At 46.3% G+C, this 22,500-nt stretch overlaps 3 protein-coding genes across 6 annotated transcripts in view; 1 reads left to right on the plus strand and 2 right to left on the minus strand.

Annotated features, from left to right (window-relative positions):
• Positions 1-11,915, plus strand: part of fam234b (family with sequence similarity 234 member B) — a 19,512-nt gene extending 7,597 nt beyond the window's left edge. The window contains exons 7-12 of one of the 2 annotated variants that reach the window (XM_077205570.1): positions 7,168-7,306; positions 8,292-8,483; positions 8,805-8,883; positions 8,953-9,223; positions 9,612-9,829; positions 11,229-11,915. In XM_077205570.1, the coding sequence (XP_077061685.1) occupies positions 7,168-7,306; positions 8,292-8,483; positions 8,805-8,883; positions 8,953-9,223; positions 9,612-9,829; positions 11,229-11,231 (902 nt within the window). In that variant the 3' untranslated portion in view covers positions 11,232-11,915. Of the gene's footprint in view, positions 1-7,167; positions 7,307-8,291; positions 8,484-8,804; positions 8,884-8,952; positions 9,224-9,611; positions 9,876-11,228 lie in introns of those variants that run through there. The other variant, XM_077205569.1, reaches the window with a different exon arrangement.
• A 4,660-nt stretch (positions 11,916-16,575) lies between these two features.
• On the minus strand, positions 16,576-17,872 carry ndufa6 (NADH:ubiquinone oxidoreductase subunit A6). The gene is made up of 3 exons (XM_077205708.1): positions 17,699-17,872; positions 16,873-16,988; positions 16,576-16,780 (listed from the first exon to the last, which is right to left on the minus strand). The coding sequence occupies exons 1-3, from the start codon at positions 17,865-17,867 to the stop codon at positions 16,649-16,651; spliced, it is 417 nt and encodes a 138-aa protein (XP_077061823.1). The 5' UTR covers positions 17,868-17,872; the 3' UTR covers positions 16,576-16,648.
• Positions 17,873-18,592: 720 nt separating this feature from the next.
• Positions 18,593-22,500, minus strand: part of LOC143714399 (TRIO and F-actin-binding protein-like) — a 38,157-nt gene continuing 34,249 nt past the window's right edge. For all 3 annotated transcript variants that reach the window (XM_077205505.1, XM_077205504.1, XM_077205506.1), the window contains one exon: positions 18,593-19,353. In XM_077205505.1, the coding sequence (XP_077061620.1) occupies positions 19,201-19,353 (153 nt within the window). In that variant the 3' untranslated portion in view covers positions 18,593-19,200. The remainder of the gene's footprint in view (positions 19,354-22,500) is intronic.

Below are 22,500 nucleotides of genomic sequence, written 5' to 3' on the forward strand. Positions count from 1 at the left end.
CTAAAGCCAGTGTGTGCAGTGAGATCTACTAATGCACTGCGGTCACACACACCTAAAGCCAGTGTGCGCAGTGAGATCTACTAATGCGCTGCGGTCACACACACCTAAAGCCAGTGTGTGCAGTGAGATCTACTAATGCACTGCGGTCACACACACATAAAGCCAGTGTGCGCAGTGAGATCTACTAATGCGCTGCGCTCACACACACCTAAAGCCAGTGTGTGCAGTGAGATCTACTAATGCACTGCGGTCACACACACCTAAAGCCAGTGTGTGCAGTGAGATCTACTAATGCACTGCGGTCACACACACCTAAAGCCAGTGTGCGCAGTGAGATCTACTAATGCACTGCGGTCACACACACCTAAAGCCAGTGTGTGCAGTGAGATCTACTAATGCACTGCGGTCACACACACCTAAAGCCAGTGTGCGCAGTGAGATCTACTAATGCGCTGCGGTCACACACACCTAAAGCCAGTGTGTGCAGTGAGATCTACTAATGCACTGCGGTCACACACACCTAAAGCCAGTGTGTGAAGTGAGATCTACTAATGCACTGCGGTCACACACACCTAAAGCCAGTGTGCGCAGTGAGATCTACTAATGCGCTGCGCTCACACACACCTAAAGCCAGTGTGCGCAGTGAGATCTACTAATGCGCTGCGGTCACACACACCTAAAGCCAGTGTGTGCAGTGAGATCTACTAATGCACTGCGGTCACACACACCTAAAGCCAGTGTGCGCAGTGAGATCTACTAATGCGCTGCGGTCACACACACCTAAAGCCAGTGTGTGCAGTGAGATCTACTAATGCACTGCGGTCACACACACCTAAAGCCAGTGTGTGAAGTGAGATCTACTAATGCGCTGCGGTCACACACACCTAAAGCCAGTGTGTGCAGTGAGATCTACTAATGCACTGCGGTCACACACACCTAAAGCCAGTGTGTGAAGTGAGATCTACTAATGCGCTGCGGTCACACACACCTAAAGCCAGTGTGTGCAGTGAGATCTACTAATGCGCTGCGGTCACACACCTAAAGCCAGTGTGCGCAGTGAGATCTACTAATGCGCTGCGGTCACACACACCTAAAGCCAGTGTGCGCAGTGAGATCTACTAATGCGCTGCGGTCACACACACCTAAAACCAGTGTGTGCAGTGAGATCTACTAATGCGCTGCGGTCACACACACCTAAAGCCAGTGTGCGCAGTGAGATCTACTAATGCGCTGCGGTCACACACACCTAAAGCCAGTGTGTGAAGTGAGATCTACTAATGCGCTGCGGTCACACACACCTAAAGCCAGTGTGTGCAGTGAGATCTACTAATGCGCTGCGGTCACACACACCTAAAGCCAGTGTGTGCAGTGAGATCTACTAATGCGCTGCGGTCACACACACCTAAAGCCAGTGTGTGAAGTGAGATCTACTAATGCGCTGCGGTCACACACACCTAAAGCCAGTGTGTGAAGTGAGATCTACTAATGCACTGCGGTCACACACACCTAAAGCCAGTGTGTGAAGTGAGATCTACTAATGCGCTGCGGTCACACACACCTAAAGCCAGTGTGTGCAGTGAGATCTACTAATGCGCTGCGGTCACACACACCTAAAGCCAGTGTGCGCAGTGAGATCTACTAATGCGCTGCGGTCACACACACCTAAAGCCAGTGTGCGCAGTGAGATCTACTAATGCGCTGCGGTCACACACACCTAAAGCCAGTGTGCGCAGTGAGATCTACTAATGCGCTGCGGTCACACACACCTAAAGCCTGTGTGCGCAGTGAGATCTACTAATGCGCTGCGGTCACACACACCTAAAGCCAGTGTGCGCAGTGAGATCTACTAATGCGCTGCGGTCACACACACCTAAAACCAGTGTGTGAAGTGAGATCTACTAATGCGCTGCGGTCACACACACCTAAAGCCAGTGTGTGAAGTGAGATCTACTAATGCGCTGCGGTCACACACACCTAAAGCCATTGTGTGAAGTGAGATCTACTAATGCGCTGCGGTCACACATACCTAAAGCCAGTGTGTGAAGTGAGATCTACTAATGCGCTGCGGTCACACACACCTAAAGCCAGTGTGCGCAGTGAGATCTACTAATGCGCTGCGGTCACACACACCTAAAGCCAGTGTGTGCAGTGAGATCTACTAATGCGCTGCGGTCACACACACCTAAAGCCAGTGTGTGCAGTGAGATCTACTAATGCACTGCGGTCACACACACCTAAAGCCAGTGTGTGAAGTGAGATCTACTAATGCGCTGCGGTCACACACACCTAAAGCCAGTGTGTGCAGTGAGATCTACTAATGCGCTGCGGTCACACACACCTAAAGCCAGTGTGTGAAGTGAGATCTACTAATGCGCTGCGGTCACACATACCTAAAGCCAGTGTGTGAAGTGAGATCTACTAATGCGCTGCGGTCACACACACCTAAAGCCAGTGTGCGCAGTGAGATCTACTAATGCGCTGCGGTCACACACACCTAAAGCCAGTGTGTGCAGTGAGATCTACTAATGCGCTGCACTCACACACACCTAAAGCCAGTGTGCGCAGTGAGATCTACTAATGCGCTGCGGTCACACACACCTAAAGCCAGTGTGCGCAGTGAGATCTACTAATGCACTGCGGTCACACACACCTAAAGCCAGTGTGTGAAGTGAGATCTACTAATGCGCTGCGGTCACACACACATAAAGCCAGTGTGTGCAGTGAGATCTACTAATGCGCTGCGCTCACACACACCTAAAGCCAGTGTGTGCAGTGAGATCTACTAATGCGCTGCGCTCACACACACCTAAAGCCAGTGTGCACAGTGAGATCTACTAATGCGCTGCGGTCACACACACCTAAAGCCAGTGTGCGCAGTGAGATCTACTAATGCGCTGCGCTCACACACACCTAAAGCCAGTGTGTGAAGTGAGATCTACTAATGCGCTGCGGTCACACACACCTAAAGCCAGTGTGTGCAGTGAGATCTACTAATGCACTGCGGTCACACACACCTAAAGCCAGCGTGCGCAGTGAGATCTACTAATGCGCTGCGCTCACACACATCTAAAGCCAGTGTGTGAAGTGAGATCTACTAATGCGCTGCGGTCACACACACCTAAAGCCAGTGTGTGCAGTGAGATCTACTAATGCACTGCGGTCACACACACCTAAAGCCAGTGTGTGAAGTGAGATCTACTAATGCGCTGCGCTCACACACACCTAAAGCCAGTGTGTGCAGTGAGATCTACTAATGCGCTGCGGTCACACACACCTAAAGCCAGTGTGTGAAGTGAGATCTACTAATGCGCTGCGGTCACACACACCTAAAGCCAGTGTGTGAAGTGAGATCTACTAATGCACTGCGGTCACACACACCTAAAGCCAGTGTGTGCAGTGAGATCTACTAATGCGCTGCGGTCACACACACCTAAAGCCAGTGTGCGCAGTGAGATCTACTAATGCGCTGCGGTCACACACACCTAAAGCCAGTGTGCGCAGTGAGATCTACTAATGCGCTGCGGTCACACACACATAAAGCCAGTGTGTGAAGTGAGATCTACTAATGCGCTGCGGTCACACACACCTAAAGCCAGTGTGTGCAGTGAGATCTACTAATGCGCTGCGGTCACACACACCTAAAGCCAGTGTGCGCAGTGAGATCTACTAATGCGCTGCGGTCACACACACCTAAAGCCAGTGTGCGCAGTGAGATCTACTAATGCGCTGCGGTCACACACACCTAAAGCCAGTGTGTGAAGTGAGATCTACTAATGCACTGCGGTCACACACACATAAAGCCAGTGTGTGAAGTGAGATCTACTAATGCGCTGCGGTCACACACACCTAAAGCCAGTGTGCGCAGTGAGATCTACTAATGCGCTGCGCTCACACACACCTAAAGCCAGTGTGTGAAGTGAGATCTACTAATGCGCTGCGGTCACACACACCTAAAGCCAGTGTGTGAAGTGAGATCTACTAATGCGCTGCGGTCACACACACCTAAAGCCAGTGTGTGAAGTGAGATCTACTAATGCGCTGCGGTCACACACACCTAAAGCCAGTGTGTGCAGTGAGATCTACTAATGCGCTGCGGTCACACACACCTAAAGCCAGTGTGTGAAGTGAGATCTACTAATGCGCTGCGGTCACACACACCTAAAGCCAGTGTGTGAAGTGAGATCTACTAATGCGCTGCGGTCACACACACCTAAAGCCAGTGTGCGCAGTGAGATCTACTAATGCGCTGCGGTCACACACACCTAAAGCCAGTGTGTGAAGTGAGATCTACTAATGCGCTGCGGTCACACACACCTAAAGCCAGTGTGTGCAGTGAGATCTACTAATGCGCTGCGGTCACACACACCTAAAGCCAGTGTGTGAAGTGAGATCTACTAATGCGCTGCGCTCACACACACCTAAAGCCAGTGTGTGAAGTGAGATCTACTAATGCGCTGCGGTCACACACACCTAAAGCCAGTGTGCGCAGTGAGATCTACTAATGCGCTGCGGTCACACACACCTAAAGCCAGTGTGTGAAGTGAGATCTACTAATGCGCTGCGCTCACACACACATAAAGCCAGTGTGCGCAGTGAGATCTACTAATGCGCTGCGGTCACACACACCTAAAGCCAGTGTGCGAAGTGAGATCTACTAATGCACTGCGGTCACACACACCTAAAGCCAGTGTGTGAAGTGAGATCTACTAATGCACTGCGGTCACACACACCTAAAGCCAGTGTGTGAAGTGAGATCTACTAATGCGCTGCGCTCACACACACCTAAAGCCAGTGTGTGCAGTGAGATCTACTAATGCGCTGCGGTCACACACACCTAAAGCCAGTGTGCGCAGTGAGATCTACTAATGCGCTGCGGTCACACACACCTAAAGCCAGTGTGCGCAGTGAGATCTACTAATGCACTGCGGTCACACACACCTAAAGCCAGTGTGTGAAGTGAGATCTACTAATGCGCTGCGCTCACACACACCTAAAGCCAGTGTGCGCAGTGAGATCTACTAATGCGCTGCGGTCACACACACCTAAAGCCAGTGTGTGAAGTGAGATCTACTAATGCACTGCGGTCACACACACCTAAAGCCAGTGTGTGCAGTGAGATCTACTAATGCACTGCGGTCACACACACCTAAAGCCAGTGTGTGAAGTGAGATCTACTAATGCGCTGCGGTCACACACACCTAAAGCCAGTGTGCGCAGTGAGATCTACTAATGCGCTGCGGTCACACACACCTAAAGCCAGTGTGTGCAGTGAGATCTACTAATGCACTGCGGTCACACACACCTAAAGCCAGTGTGTGCAGTGAGATCTACTAATGCGCTGCGGTCACACACACCTAAAGCCAGTGTGCGCAGTGAGATCTACTAATGCGCTGCGCTCACACACACCTAAAGCCAGTGTGTGAAGTGAGATCTACTAATGCGCTGCGGTCACACACACCTAAAGCCAGTGTGTGCAGTGAGATCTACTAATGCACTGCGGTCACACACACCTAAAGCCAGTGTGTGAAGTGAGATCTACTAATGCGCTGCGGTCACACACACCTAAAGCCAGTGTGCGCAGTGAGATCTACTAATGCGCTGCGCTCACACACACCTAAAGCCAGTGTGTGAAGTGAGATCTACTAATGCGCTGCGGTCACACACACCTAAAGCCAGTGTGTGCAGTGAGATCTACTAATGCACTGCGGTCACACACACCTAAAGCCAGTGTGTGAAGTGAGATCTACTAATGCGCTGCGCTCACACACACCTAAAGCCAGTGTGCGCAGTGAGATCTACTAATGCGCTGCGGTCACACACACCTAAAGCCAGTGTGTGCAGTGAGATCTACTAATGCGCTGCGCTCACACACACCTAAAGCCAGTGTGTGCAGTGAGATCTACTAATGCGCTGCGGTCACACACACCTAAAGCCAGTGTGTGCAGTGAGATCTACTAATGCGCTGCGGTCACACACACCTAAAGCCAGTGTGTGCAGTGAGATCTACTAATGCGCTGCGGTCACACACACCTAAAGCCAGTGTGTGCAGTGAGATCTACTAATGCGCTGCGCTCACACACACCTAAAGCCAGTGTGTGCAGTGAGATCTACTAATGCGCTGCGCTCACACACACCTAAAGCCAGTGTGTGCAGTGAGATCTACTAATGCACTGCGGTCACACACACCTAAAGCCAGTGTGCGCAGTGAGATCTACTAATGCACTGCGCTCACACACACCTAAAGCCAGTGTGTGCAGTGAGATCTACTAATGCGCTGCGCTCACACACACCTAAAGCCAGTGTGTGCAGTGAGATCTACTAATGCGCTGCGCTCACACACACCTAAAGCCAGTGTGTGCAGTGAGATCTACTAATGCACTGCGCTCACACACACCTAAAGCCAGTGTGTGCAGTGAGATCTACTAATGCGCTGCGCTCACACACACCTAAAGCCAGTGTGTGCAGTGAGATACTGGTTTTAGGTGTGTGTGACCGCAACACATTGAAAGTAAACATAACCGGAAATAAGTGAGACGTACTCTTTCCAAACAGAAGTGTGTCACGGAGCTCAGTGCAAGAGGTCCATTGAAAAAAAAGTCAAAATTGACATAAAAAGTCAAAATAATGACTTAAATCCAAAATTTGACGTCAAAACTGAGTCAAAAGAGTCTTAATTTCATCTTTTTATCTCAATTTGACTTTATAATGTCATAATTTTGGCAACAACATGACTTAGACAATTTTTTTATTGCTCTTATTAATGTAATAACTGCATGTGTTTTTCCTGTGTTCATACGTGTGTGTGTGTGTGTGGCCTGGTAAACCCTACATTATGGGGACAAAATGTCCCCATAAGGATGGCAATATCTGAAATCCTTGTTCGTGTGGGGACATTTTTGGTCCCAATGAGGAAAACAGCTTATAAATCATACTAAGTGATGTTTTTTGAAAATGTAAAAATGCAGAAAGTTTTCTGTGATGGGTAGGTTTAGGGGTAGGGGCAGTGTGTGTGAGTGTGTGTGTGTGTGTGTGATGGGTAGGTTTAGGGGTTGGGTTAGTGTAAAGGAATAGAATATACAGTTTGTACAGTATAAAAATCATTATCTCTATGGAAAGTCCCCATAAAACATGGAAACACTACGTGTGTGTGTGTGTGTGTGTGTTCAGGCACGGTGGAGGCCGTCTCTCTCAGCCTGATTTACAGACAGGCCACAGGCGGGACGGCCGTGTCTCGGGTCCTTCAGAAGGAGCCCAGCTGGGAGCGTCTGAGGAAGAGCAACTCGTCACGGCTCATTCACACCAGCAGGTGGAGTTCACACACACACACACACACACACCAGCAGGTGGAGTTCACACACACACACACACACACACACACACACACACCAGCAGGTGGAGTTCACACACACACACACACACACACCAGCAGGTGGAGTTCACACACACACACACACACCAGCAGGTGGAGTTCACACACACACACACACACACACACACCAGCAGGTGGAGTTCACACACACCCTTAAGAGAGCAGCCAGAAAAATGGAGCGCAACTGGAAAAAAACAAAACTAGAGGTATCTCACATTTCATGGAAGGAGAGCTCGATTGCTTACAGAGAGGCTTTAAAACAAAAACAAAAAAAAAGCCAACAAACTGGTCTCCATACCGGCATGCAGAATTTCCACAGCATCAACATCTATTCCATGTGATAGTATTAGATCTAGAGTATGATTACGACAATGAGTAGATCCTGGCACGTGTTGTATAACTCCAATAGAGTTAAGAATGTCTTTAAATGCCAATCCCAATGCTCGTTTTTTCGTGCGTGTGTGTGTATGTGTGTGTGTGCGTGCACGTGTGTGTGTGCACGTGTGTGCGCGTGTGTGCGTGCATGTGTGTGTGCGTGTACGTGTGCGCGTGTGTGTGCGTACGTGTACATGTGTGCGTATGTGTGTGCGTGTACGTGTGTGTGTGCGTGTGTGTGTACATGTGTGTGTGTGTGTGCGTGTGTGTGCGTACGTATGTGTGTGCGTGTACGTGTGTGTGCGTGTGTGTGTACGTGTGTGTGTGTGTGTGTGTGTGTATACATGTGTGTGTGTGCGTGTACGTGCGTGTGTGTGTGTGCGTGTGTGTGTGCGTGTGTGTGTGCGTGTGTGTGTGTGTGCGTGTGCGTGTACGTGTGCGCGTGTGTGTGCGTACGTGTACATGTGTGCGTACGTGTGTGTGTACATGTGTGTGCGTGTACGTGTGCGCGTGCGTGTGTGCGTGTGTGTGTGTGTGTGTGTGTCAGTGAGCAGGTGGAGTTCCTGCTCCCTCTAGTGGTGGGTCAGGGCGCTCAGCACAGTAATCTGGACAGTGTTTTGGTGTTGAACTCGAGCCGCAGTGAGCGGATGCTGGTGTGTGGAGCCGACGGACGTCTGTCTGTGCTGAGAGAGAACGACACACACACCGCCTGGAGCCTCGGCCCCGCCGCCATACACACGTCTGTACACTCATCTCACACCCTTATTAATGCTTCACATTTTATTTTCGGTTTAAGTTTAAAGTTGTAGCCTTTTTGTTGTGTTTTACTGTTTTTAATTCAATTTAATAATAATTTAATTCAATTTAATTTAATATAGGTAGTTTTTATGGAGCTATTTTTAGCTATTTTAATAAGTTAATCTAAACAAGGATGGATAGCTGACATAAACTTAATTTTAAGTCTTTAATTTCAGTCAAGGTTTATTGTTTTAATGTGTGTGTGTGTGTGTGTGTGTGTGTGTGTGTGTGTGTGTGTGTGTGTGTGTGTGTGTGTGTGCAGTCGTCCGGCGTCGGGTCACTTCAATGAGGACAATGTTCCTGATCTACTCATTCATCAGTCGGCCAATGGCGTCAGGAAGGTACGCATCCTATTAGCATCTCATTAACACACACACACATACAGTGAGCTGACTCTGTGTGACCCGCAGGTGCAGATCCTCGATGGCGCTCGGGGGCGGAGTTTGTGGAAGGCGGAGTTTGTGTGTCCTCGTCTGGCGGTGGAGGATTCGTCGGTTCTCACCTCCTCCGGCCAATCCGTGTTCCTCTTCTGGGCGGGAGATCCGCTGTCGCTGAACGTCACCAAGGCAACCAGCCAGGCGGCCGAGCCGGTCCTCCGCAAGCTCTTCCTGCTCCACCCGTCCTATCCCACAATCCTCCTGCAGCTGAGCAGCACCACGGACACCGTCCTCACCGCGACAGGTGCGACAGGCACACCAATCAGAAATGGCTTTAATATAATTATAATGTCATTTGGTATTTTTAATTATCGCCATGATCAGATTCATTTCTCTGTTTGTAATCGGGACTTTTATTTTGACACAGATGCACTGGAGCCATAGACTGTATAAAATATGTGCGTAGTGTGTGTGATATCCCCCGTAGTGTTTCTGAAGAGCGTTTCTGAAGCCCAAAGTGGGCGGAGCCGGCCGTCGCAATCTTGGCCGCGCGTCCCTCCCTGCTAAACAAAAATGGGCAAAGAGGCGGATTAAATAAAAGGCAAAATAAAAGTCCCTGTTCAGGAAGTGTTGTTAGTGTGACGTCACTGGCTGTTAAAGCTGTGTGACGGTGTGTGTGTGTGTCTCCGCAGTGAGCTACCAGCCGCAGCAGAGGGACGCGTCCTACATCAGTGTCTCGTCTCGGCCCACGTCCGGCCGGCGTCCGGCTGCGCAGCGGCTGAAGAGCCTCAGTCTGAGAGCCGCCATCGCAGACGCTCAGATCCTGCAGCTGCCCGACGCCAGCAGAGACGCCTCACCCGACACACCCTTCCACGTCAGCAAGTTCTTCAGGCGCCTGTCCTTCAAACAGGTCAGGGGTCACTGAACAGGTCAGAGGTCACTGCATGGGTCAGGGGTCACTCGACAGATCAGGGGTCACTCGACAGATCAGGGGTCACTGAACAGGTCAGAGGTCACTGCATGGGTCAGGGGTCACTCGACAGATCAGGGGTCAGTCAACAGATCAGGGGTCACTCGACAGGTCAGGGGTCACTGAACAGGTCATAGGTCATTCAACAGATCAGGGGTCACTGAACAGGTCAGAGGTCATTCAACAGATCAAGGGTCACTCGACAGATCAGGGGTCACTCGACAGATCAAGGGTCACTCGACAGATCAGGGGTCACTCGACAGATCAGGGGTCATTCAACAGATCAGGGGTCACTGAACAGGTCAGAGGTCATTCAACAGATCAGGGGTCACTGAACAGGTCAGAGGTCATTCAACAGATCAGGAGTCACTCGACAGATCAGGGGTCACTCGACAGATCAAGGGTCACTCGACAGATCAGGGGTCACTCGACAGATCAGGGGTCACTCGACAGATCAGGGGTCATTCAACAGATCAGGGGTCACTGAACAGGTCAGAGGTCATTCAACAGATCAGGAGTCACTCGACAGATCAGGGGTTAGTCAACAGATCAGAGGTCATTCAACAGATCAGGGGTCACTGAACAGGTCAGAGGTCATTCAACAGGTCTGGGGTCACTGAACAGGTCAGGGGTCACTCGACAGGTCAGGGGTCATTGAACAGGTCAGGGGTCATTGAACAGGTCAGGGGTCATTGAACAGGTCAGGGGTCACTGAACAGGTCAGAGGTCATTCAACAGATCAGGGGTCACTGAACAGGTCAGAGGTCATTCAACAGGTCAGGGGTCACTCGACAGATCAGAGGTCACTCGACAGGTCAGGGGTCACTCGACAGATCAGAGGTCACTCGACAGATCAGAGGTCACTCGACAGGTCAGGGGTCACTCGACAGATCAGAGGTCACTCGACAGATCAGAGGTCACTCGACAGGTCAGGGGTCACTCTTGAGTATCAAATCATCATATTATAGTGATTTCTGAAGGATCATGTGACACTGAAGACTGGAGTAATGATACTGAAAATTCAGCTTTGATCACAGGAATAAATTACACTTTACTATATATTCACATAGAAAACAGATGATTTACACTGGAATAATATTTCACTGTTTTACTGTATTTCTGATCAGTTAAACGCAGCCTTGCTGAGCAGAAGAGACTCTTTCAGAAACATTAGTGAATCGTAATGATTCCTAACTCTTGACCAGTTCATTAATTCCATTCTATAAGTGATTAATTAATGCCAGTGCAGTAATTATGACAGCGCAGTTATGCATATGAGTATATCTTTCTGTCTTCATAAAGGGATCGTTTATATGATGATCTGGTGTTTTTCTCGCAGTGACGCTCCTCCGCTGGAGTCCTGCTGGTGATCTCGGCTCGGCAGGATATGAACACATGAAGATGAAGACGTGTGTAAATACTTCAGCTCTTCACACTGGAGCTGGTGGTGAACGTGATTTCACCAAGTACCACATGATCCTGCATCAACATCTTTGTTGATCCTGGAACAACTTTCAGATCAACCAATCAGATTTGAGGACAAGTTTACAGTTTATGTCAAGGTCAGGCGTAGAACCAGGGTATCCTATCTTATAGTGTATCTTATCTATAGTGTCAGGGTCACCTATCGTTTCCCTCTGATTTCAGGGAAAGTTAAGGGTTGGGTTAGGGTTAGGGATTGGGTAAGGACTAAATATGTTGATCCAGGAACATGTCTTACTTGGCTAAATCACGGTGACCGGAGCGGGTAACGCATTAAACCTGTCAGAGGACGGTCTCGTGACACGGCTGCTGCTCATTCCTCCTTTATAATAATAATAATAATAATAATATTAATAAAGCCTCTGATGTTGTGTGTGTGTGTGTGTGTGTGCGCTCCTCGCTCTGGCCAGTGAACAGGGATTCATGGCTTTGCTCGTCGAGTTGTAGATATTTCTGACTGTCTGTACAGTATTTATAGAAGCGAGACGGACTGATACGATGATGTAAATAATGCTGGAATAATAAAGATGTTCATTCTGCTGGAGCTCAGGCCTCTTTAATATCTCACTAACAGCTTCAGATCTGCAGCACGCATGAGCTCACAGCGCTGATGAAGACCTTCAACACACACTTTCTTTACGTTCCAGTGAAGAAGGGAAGTCAGTGTGTGAAGTAACCCGTTAAACTAAGAGTTCCTGAGCCTCGAAACAGCAGCGACACGTCCAGTCACGCAGTGTGTTATTCAATATTTCATGAATATGCAAACCTTTTATTATGTGTGTGTGTGTGTGTGTGTGTGAAGCGTTTACGTCGACACTGTTTTTCAGCAATAGTGTATGATTCAGCACACTCGCTCACATACACACACTTTCTCTCTCTCACATCCACACACACATTCTCTCACACACTCTCAGACATACACACACTCTCTAACACACACACTCTCTCACACACACACTATCTCTCACATACACACACATTCTCTCACACACACTCTCTCTCTCTCTTACACACACTCTCTCACACACACACTATCTCTCACATACACACCCACACACTTTCTCTCTCACATACACACACATTCTCTCACACACACTCTCTCTCTCTCTTACACACACTCTCTCACACACACACTATCTCTCACATACACACACATTCTCTCACACACACTCTCTCTCTCTCTTACACACACTCTCTCTCACACACACACACACACACACACACACACACACACACTATATCACATACACACACACTCTCTATCTCACAAACACACTCTCACACACACACTCTCTCTCTCTCACACACACACACTCTCTCTTTCACACACACACTCTCTCTCTCACACACACACTCTCTCTCTCTCTCTCACACACACACACACACTCTCTATCTCACACACTCTCTCTCTCTCACACACACACACACACACACACACATCTCTCTCTCTCTCTCTCTCTCTCTCTCTCTCTCTCACACACACACACACACACACACTCATCTGCCAGTCGTCCGCGGGTGATCATGTCGGCTCGTCGGCTCGTGGGTCTCTCGGTCGGGTGTTTGGTTCCTCGCGCTCGGCTCGTTCCGTCTCAGCCGCACCGGACCGCAGTGACGACCACCAGAGGGGCCATTCTGCCCAAACCCAAGAAAGTGCGTGAGTAACGTCATAAATCAATCACACACTGAGAGAGAGAGAGAGAGACAGCGATCAGTTCAATAACACACACACACGCGACTGCTGATCATAAGCAGGGAAACAATGATTTACTCCGTGTGTAGATCTGATCTGTCAATCAAATAGAGCGCGCGCGCACGAGTGTGTGTCAGTAAAAACACCGCATCATACTTACTGTATATGCTGATCTATTTACTATAATTATAATTCACGTCGTGTCTATTAGAGGCGAGCCTGTTAACAACAACGGTAATGATAACTAGTCGAGTGCGTGTCCAACGTGTTTGTTTCTTCGGTAAATTAAATTTACTACCCAGCAAACAATTTTTGGTCCCGGGAATGGTTCCAAAAACATGTATTTGTTGTTACGTTTGTTTTTGGTTAGCCAGGAAAGTTTTGTTTTGTTAAGGGCACAGAATAACGTTTGTGATGACACCAGTTACATTTAACAGTCACATAAGGATAAGAAGCTCTTCATTGTGGAGTGTGCATGCTGAAGTTAACGTCTTATCTTAGGAAAAACACTTTTGCCGATATCTTCAGATCGGAGATGTGTCCGTTGTTCAATATTTAAGGTGTGTAGACCAGTTTTCCCACAATGTAGCCGATACAATAATTACACATTTGTCAATGCGATAAATTAACTGAACTATAGGACCAAATGCTGAACTGTACATCTGTCACAATTCAATAGGCTATTTTACATTGTTTTTGACATTTGTGAAAGACCAACAAAGTGAAATGTGGTAAAATAAATATATAATTAAATACTAAAACCTGAAAAGTTGTGGCTCCGTGTTTTCATTTCATTATCGTTGTTGGCGGCGTTAACACTGTGCTATGGTAACACTGGTATGTAAAACATATTTTAAGCCTAGCTAATTGCTAGGAGTTGCTGACATTTCAAAATGGTGCTGTGTTTTAGCCAACAAAACAAGTGATTAAGGTAATATAAAGTTAGATTTGGTGACGCAAAAATTGACTTGCACGGTGTCAAAACACTCTGTTCAGAATCTTCCAGAATCTTATCAAAACTTTCCAAAAATCCGCGGGATAGCGGAAACACACCCTTCTTGACCCTGACTAACTTTCTAAAAGGCCTGTGTTACATTTAACCCGCGTTAGCGTGTGCCCCGCGATCTTTTTTGAACTATTGTTTGATAATCCGAGCACATAAACCATCACATGGAGCTGGAGCATGAAATAAGAGTTGATCCAAGATTTCGTACGTAGCCTACTACCATTGATTTTACGGTTTGCGCACAATAACAATATATTCAACCAAATACGTTTTTTTTTTTTTTTACATTAATTTATTACCGCTGCTGAATTAAGCGGGATGCTAACCCTAAACCTTGGTCAGTAAACAAAAACTTCTCAGTTAACTTCATGTTCTTCAATTAGACATCGAATCTCTCTAAAATCACACTACTTACACACGCGTGTTATTCAATAAAAAGAAGTCGACAATGTTAGTCAGTCAGAACAAAACAAAACAACCGTTCGTTCATTTTTAAATCACGCGAGTGCGCGCTTTGTGGAAGAGATCAAGCGCGTGCTGGAGAAGCGCATGCAGTTCGGGGGCGCGCAGTAAAGAAAGTATGATCTGTATGCTTTTTATACTACGCTTAACCTTTTTAGCTATAAAATTGGATTTACCTGAAAAATATAATAGGATACCTATTTTATTTACTGGTCTAATCTAGATTAATAAATAAAAATATACTTTATAAAAAATTACACATTTCAGCATAACATATAAAAAGAAACCCTAAAAATAACCTGGAGAGACTGCAACACTGCCTTCAACAATGGAAACAGAACCGGAAGACAAGCATTTTCAGACAGATGCTGTATATATAGCGGGATTACTGTAGGATATGGTCGCACACTTGCTTGAGGAACAATTAATGGTGATGGAGAAGGATTATGACCACAGTAATGCAGCCATAAACGTGCATATAAACATAATGTCCAGTTGAGTCAGTGCTGTTCGAGTTCAATTATATTCTGTAGAATTAAATTAGAATTCCTAGAGACTGCGGATGTAAATAATTAGCAATGTTGCTATATAATCCCGCTCGTTTACATTTTTGTATTTTATACTAATGTTCACTAACATGCTTTGTCCCTATCAAATAAACAAACACACATACAGACTGACTCTGAGTGTTTAAGCATTTACCTGAAAGCGTGTGTGAAATTCACCTGTAGAGTGAATGAAGTCGGGCAGTTTTAATTATTCTTCCATCATCATGCAAAGTAATGATTCAGCACAACAACAACTGGAATATAAAGTAAAAGAGCGAATTACCATCAGGAGGACTAGTTTTACCGCGTCTATCACAGATATAACACAGCACACAGGTCGAGTGTTGAAGCAGCCAGTGTATAATGAAGTGAACGGGTGTGTGTGTGTGTGTGTGTGTGTGTGTGTAGACGGCGTTCGGGCTGGTCCGCATCCTGATGGTCGTGGCCCCGTTCCTGTACATCGGGACACAGATCAGCAAGAGCTTCGCCGCTCTGCTGGAGGAACACGATATATTCCTGTCCGAGGATGACGACGATGACGAGGATTGAGCACAGGTCTGACGTCACGTGTGTGTGTGTGTGTCTTCACCCGATGAACACTGGAGGACACACACACTCATCCTGGAGGAACAACCATTCGTTTCTCTGCAACATTCATGAACGGTTAACACTGGAAACGTAGCGATGCTGAATTATGTTTTCTGCTGCACAAGTATCAATAATAGGGATATATATATATATATATATGCAAACATTTAGGAATCGAATCAGTCGAGTGAGCGATTCAATGTTTCGAATCTGATCGAGGATCTGCTAATGTTGCAGAGATCTAGTTATTACTTAGTTCTTTTCACATTACACACACACACACACACACACACCTTAATGAGATAATTTTAACCTGCTGTCATGCATGAATATAAACGTGCTCCGTTCACAATGCACTATTCAAATGCAAAAAGGAAAGACCAATCACAACAATGTCGCCTTTCTTCTCCTTTGTCACCATTGGCTTTTGGACATTTCATTTTGTATTTAATAATACTATTACAACATTATTTTCCTGTTATCTCTGTAAAGCTGCTTTGAAACAATCTCTATTGTAAAAAGCACTATATAAATAAAGCTGATTTGACTACACACTATGCAAGTGAAAAAGGTATAGACCAATCACACACACTATGCTTAAAAATGAATAGGAATTAAAAAGGAATAGACCAATCACAACTCACTATGCAAATGAGGCAATAGACCAATCACAAATCACTATGCAAATGCAAGAAAGATAGTTAGCGAGTGATAATGCACCTCTCATGCCACGACAATTCCTCTAAAATCCCAATGAAACTGTTGAATTCTTGTTATTTTAATCGAACTGATCGTCTGAAGAAACACTAGAATTCGTTTATAGTTTACGACCAAATATAAGAGTAAATATCAACATAATCCACTGACGGATGTCATCTGATAACACACACACACAGACAGACTGGAGTGTTTCACCATGAGTGTATTTACAGTACAGAAGCAGAAAATGACAGCACACGTTAGGGGTCAGGGGTCAAAGGTCAAGGGTCGTGTCCGTGGTAGAATTTAGAGAGGAAGTCTGTGGGACGCGGCGCCTCGGTCTCGTGGAAGAAGCGCATGATGTGAGTCTTCTGCTTCCACACGTTGATGGTTTCCTCCAGCTCCATCTTGCCCTGAAACACACACACAGAGGTCATCACACACACACACACACAGGTCATCACACACACACACACAGGTCATCACACACACATGTGCTCCTCACCTTGATGACCAGCATGTCGATGACTCGAGGGTCCGTCACGTGACTGTTCCTGTTGAACATCTCTCGCACTTTATCTCGGCCCTGACGCGCACTGATGTCCAGCTGGAACGTGTGAACTGACACACACACACACACACACACACACACACACACACACACACACACACACACACACACACACACACACACACACACACACACACACACACACAGGTTAGCGAGCGAATCCTTCCGACTCATTCGATTCACTATAACTCACACACGGGACAGAACATCATCAACAAATCAGTCTCGAAGGATTGAATGTTTCGAGGATCTGCTGACTGAATCACGGAGTCGTTCAGTTCGGTTCGGCTCAGCATGTGAATCTTCTTCAACGAACAGAGAAAGAGGATCGGCAAAATTACTAATACTCATATAGAACATTTACTAAAACTCGCGTTTATTGAAGCTTATGATGTTTTTACGAGCTTATAATACTGACTTAATAATATTAGGATGGCACATAAACACAGTTTTTAACTACTATTTATTAAAAATGTGATAATTAGCCTTGGTTCCGTGGCAGAATGATTCACCGAATGAATCTTTGTTGAAGGGATTAAAAAGCTCTTTCCTGTCAGAGATAACAGATTTCACATCGATCCTTAAGCTCATTTAAACACACAGAGGAGGTACATCACAGAAACAGTGCATGTTTACAGTCAAACCGAGTGTTTCTGTAGTTGTGTGTGTAGTTTGTAGTGTAACTGTGAGCATTTCTCTGTATATTGACCTTGACGCGCGTCCGTGTGTGTGTGTCTCGCGGTGTGAGCGCGATCAGTACCTGCGTTGGGCACCTCCCGGTACCAGGCCCGGTACAGCTCCCGAACCCTGCGCTTGGCCTCGTCCAGATCCCGGCTGAAGATCGGCCTCACGACTCTAGCGGCCGCGGAGCCTGTGCGGGTCGCGGAGCTCGCCGCCATCTTGCGCCTCTGTTGCTCTGCTCTGCGCATGCGCCTCAGCCGCCAATCAAACACCCGCAGCGGGACAGCGCACGCGCCCTAATCTGGAACACGTGCATACAACACACATCTATGCGTACGTCTGTTGTAATATTTTACTTCTGTCATCATTTTATAAATTGCTTGGGTGATGCTGATGCGACTCGCCTTTGCTAGTTTTACTTTTACCAGTTTTCGTAACAATTACTCGACATATATGCTTAAAATCTACTTTTTACGTATCATAATCATAATGTCGACACTTCTTCTGTCATCGTTCGATTTTATTTGTCATAGGACTTAAAATTAATTAACGACAAATAGGTTAATAACCTAAAACTCTAGATTTTAATTCCCTCACCTCAACAACTGTCCTGGAAAACCTGCATAGATGAGGAACTTTATTTGACGTTCAAGCGTGAGTTTCCTCATTTCGTGTTTGGAAAAGGCTTACGAACTAATGCGATATTAAAACACCACGGACATTTTTATATGCAGCATACATCATTATGCCAAGACTGCAATATTTCAATCAGTAGAAACTACGAGTAAAAAATTTTTGATCACTTTTAATGGCAAACTCATGGTAACTTTAACTTAATCTCTCTCTGCTGGTTAATAATATACTGATCGCTAATCGTTCAGTTGTGAAGGCAATGAATTATAATAACACTTAACGAAAAATGAACGACAAATCATTATAATAACACTTAAATAACAAGCACTCGGAGTCCAGGAACCAAATAACCCAAATTTATTAGCTATAGTTCGATATGTTCACATAACTCTAAACTTAAATATGACAACAAAAGACATCTTTAAAAAAAACATTGGCTCATTCAAGCAAAGCTGTTTTGTTTTTGTGGCACAAAGACAGTTGAACACTATGGAAGCCGGTTTCTGCCGCAGAAAGCTCAGCAGAGATATGAACAGCACTTGTGAGAACTAAACTCAAACCTGCGAGAGATAAAGTCAGAGTTTGTGAGATGTAAACTTAATAAGAGAGAAAGAATATAAAAGTATATGAAATAGTCAGAAGCGCAAGTTAATTTCTGACTTTCTTCTCAGAATTGCGAGATATTTCTAATTCCGCGGTGGAAACGAGCTTCCATAGAACACACGCATGATATTCGATTGGCAAATATGATATCTATCAGATTGATTGTTCACATGTGTGTGTGTGTGTGTGTTCAGTTCTTTCACACCAGCGACAGTGATGCGTTCCAGTTTGGTCCCCTAAACACATATGAGAAAGTGCAGAAGCGTTGTTCCAGTGTTCCGCAGCTGATTGGCTGATAGGCTGGGCTGAGGGTCATGTGACTGGCTGAGGGTCACGTGACTGCGGTCAGTGCTGCAGCGTGTTGTCGTTCTCGTGCAGTGCGCTCAGAGCCAGTCTCAGGTGTTCTCGGAGAGCCTCGGCCTCTCGCTCGCTGCGACTCTTCATCACACTCAGCTCCTCACACACCTCCCGGTAGCGCTCGCACACACTGCTCTTCTCCTGACACACACACACACACACAGAGAGAGAACACGTGTTACACACACACACCTCCCGGTAGCGCTCGCACACACTGCTCTTCTCCTGACACACACACAGAGAACACGTGTTACACACTCACACACCTCCCGGTAGCGCTCGCACACACTGCTCTTCTCCTGACACACACACAGAGAACACGTGTTACACACACACACCTCCCGGTAGCGCTCGCACACACTGCTCTTCTCCTGACACACACACACACACACACAGAGAACACGTGTTACACACTCACACACCTCCCGGTAGCGCTCGCACACACTGCTCTTCTCCTGACACACACACACACACACACACACACACAGAGAACACGCGTTACACACACACCTCCCGGTAGCGCTCGCACACACTGCTCTTCTCCTGACACACACACACACAGAGAACACGTGTTACACACACACACCTCCCGGTAGCGCTCACACACACTGCTCTTCTCCTGACACACACACAGAGAACACGTGTTACACACACACACACACACACACACAGAGAACACGTGTTACACACACACACCTCCCGGTAGCGCTCGCACACACTGCTCTTCTCCTGACACACACACACACACACACACAGAGAACACGCGTTACACACACACCTCCTGGTAGCGCTCGCACACACTGCTCTTCTCCTGACACACACACACACACACACACACACACACACACACACACACACACACACACACAGAGAACACGCGTTACACACACACCTCCTGGTAGCGCTCGCACACACTGCTCTTCTCCTGACACACACACACACACACACACACACACACACACACACACAGAGAACACGCGTTACACACACACCTCCCGGTAGCGCTCACACACACTGCTCTTCTCCTGACACACACACACACACACACACACACACACACTGCTCTTCTCCTGACACACACACACACACACACACACACACACACACAGAGAACACGCGTTACACACACACCTCCCGGTAGCGCTCGCACACACTGCTCTTCTCCTGACACATACACACACACACACACAGACACACACACACAGAGAGAACACGCGTTACACACACACCTCCCGGTAGCGCTCGCACACACTGCTCTTCTCCTGACACACACACACACACAGAGAACACGTGTTACACACACACCTCCCGGTAGCGCTCGCACACACTGCTCTTCTCCTGACACACACACACACACACACAGAGAACACGTGTTACACACTCACACACCTCCCGGTAGCGCACGCACACACTGCTCTTCTCCTGACACACACACACACACAGAGAGAGAACACTTGTTACACACACACCTCCCGGTAGCGCTCGCACACACTGCTCTTCTCCTGACACACACACACACACACACAGAGAACACGTGTTACACACTCACACACCTCCCGGTAGCGCTCGCACACACTGCTCTTCTCCTGACACACACACAGAGAACACGTGTTACACACACACACCTCCCGGTAGCGCTCGCACACACTGCTCTTCTCCTGACACACACACACACACACACACACGTGTTAAGCCCAATTTATACTTCTGCGTAGGGCTGGGCGATATATCGCACGATATTGTTATGCGCATCTCGTCAGTAAAGCCGGTTCCTTGATTAGAAGTAAATCACCTTCACCTGCTTTCAGATGGAGCGGCATTTACTACAAAGAGCCGTAGTTCACTGACAAGCTGAGCCATATCGCATCAATATCCGGACGTATCGCCAGCGATAATTAATGTGATATGGCTCAGCTTGTCAGTTAACTACGGCTCTTTGTACACAGCAAAAACTCCAGTGTTAAATTAACACTCCTGCAAGTGTATATGAGTCCACACTCAAGAGTGCTAAAGTTAATGAGATAATTAAGTGATTCATTTAGTGATGATTGAGCATTATTGAAGACACCTGAAGAATCACTGAAGGAGAAAAACTCAAATTGCAAGCCACCGTTATGGTGATCAGTGTTTGCTTTAGTTGGGCTCTTGACCCTTATATTATTAACTTTAGATTTTGTTTGGCTGATGTATCTGAGTTATAACTGCCAGATGAACAAAGAAAAAAAGTGATCTGATGGTGTTGGTTATATTATGACATTCATCATTTGAACTTTATGTTTTTGGTTTATGTTGTTTGTTACAGCATAACTGTGATTTTGCATAAATATCCAGAATTTTAGATATAATATAAAGCATTTCTTAAAAATTGTTTTCTAAAAAAAAAAAAAAATCTTTCTTATAGGCACACGCAGACTTCAAGATTCAGTCTATGCATCTCAACAATGGTGACGAGCAGAATATTCAATTAGGAAAAGTAAATTACATAGAAAATTCAGATCATAATTTATTCATATCGCAATGCATGATGGGAGCCATTAATGAGTTGTGATTGGTGGCAGCCACTGCAACATGCATTATTATTGTCACCATTGTTGAGATTCACAGGATGATTATTGATGTCTGTGTTTCTAAATAAATTTTTTTGAAAGTGTTTTGATCAGAACAATGTTTATTAAATATTTTGGATTATAAGAAACATACCTATACTCATATATGCTGTAGAATCAAAAAGTTGTTGCCAACAAGTTAAACCAAACTATCTCAATACGATTCATTTTTCAGATCACAGCATGATTATGCCAGAACATAACCAACACTATCAGATCACACTTTCCTTTGTTCATTTGACTGTTATAATTAAATAACAGCAGACAAACAAATTTAAAGTGAATGTATAAAGGTTAAGAGCCCAACTAAAGCAAACACTGATCACCATAACGGTGGCTTACAATTTGTGATTTTCTCCTTCAGTGATTCTGCTTGTTAACATCAGGTGTCTTCAATAATGCTCAAACATCACTAAATTAATCACTTAATTATCTCATTAACTTTAACACTCTTGAGTGTTAATTTAACACTGGAGTTTGTGCTGTGTAGTAAATGCCGCTGCATCTGAAAGCAGGTGATGGTGATTTACTACTAATCAAGGAACCGGCTTTACTGACGAGATGCGCATAACAATGTGATGCGATATATCGCCCAGCCCTAGTTCTGCGTCGAACTTACAGCGTAGCTATGTTGTAGGCTGTGCGTAGCGTGCGTTCCCTTCGGCGTACCCTGAAAATGTAA

Source organism: Siphateles boraxobius, unplaced genomic scaffold (genome assembly GCF_051911475.1).
Source record: "Siphateles boraxobius isolate OS27281-9 unplaced genomic scaffold, OSU_SipBor_1 54, whole genome shotgun sequence".
Classification (NCBI taxonomy): Eukaryota; Metazoa; Chordata; class Actinopteri; order Cypriniformes; family Leuciscidae; genus Siphateles; species Siphateles boraxobius.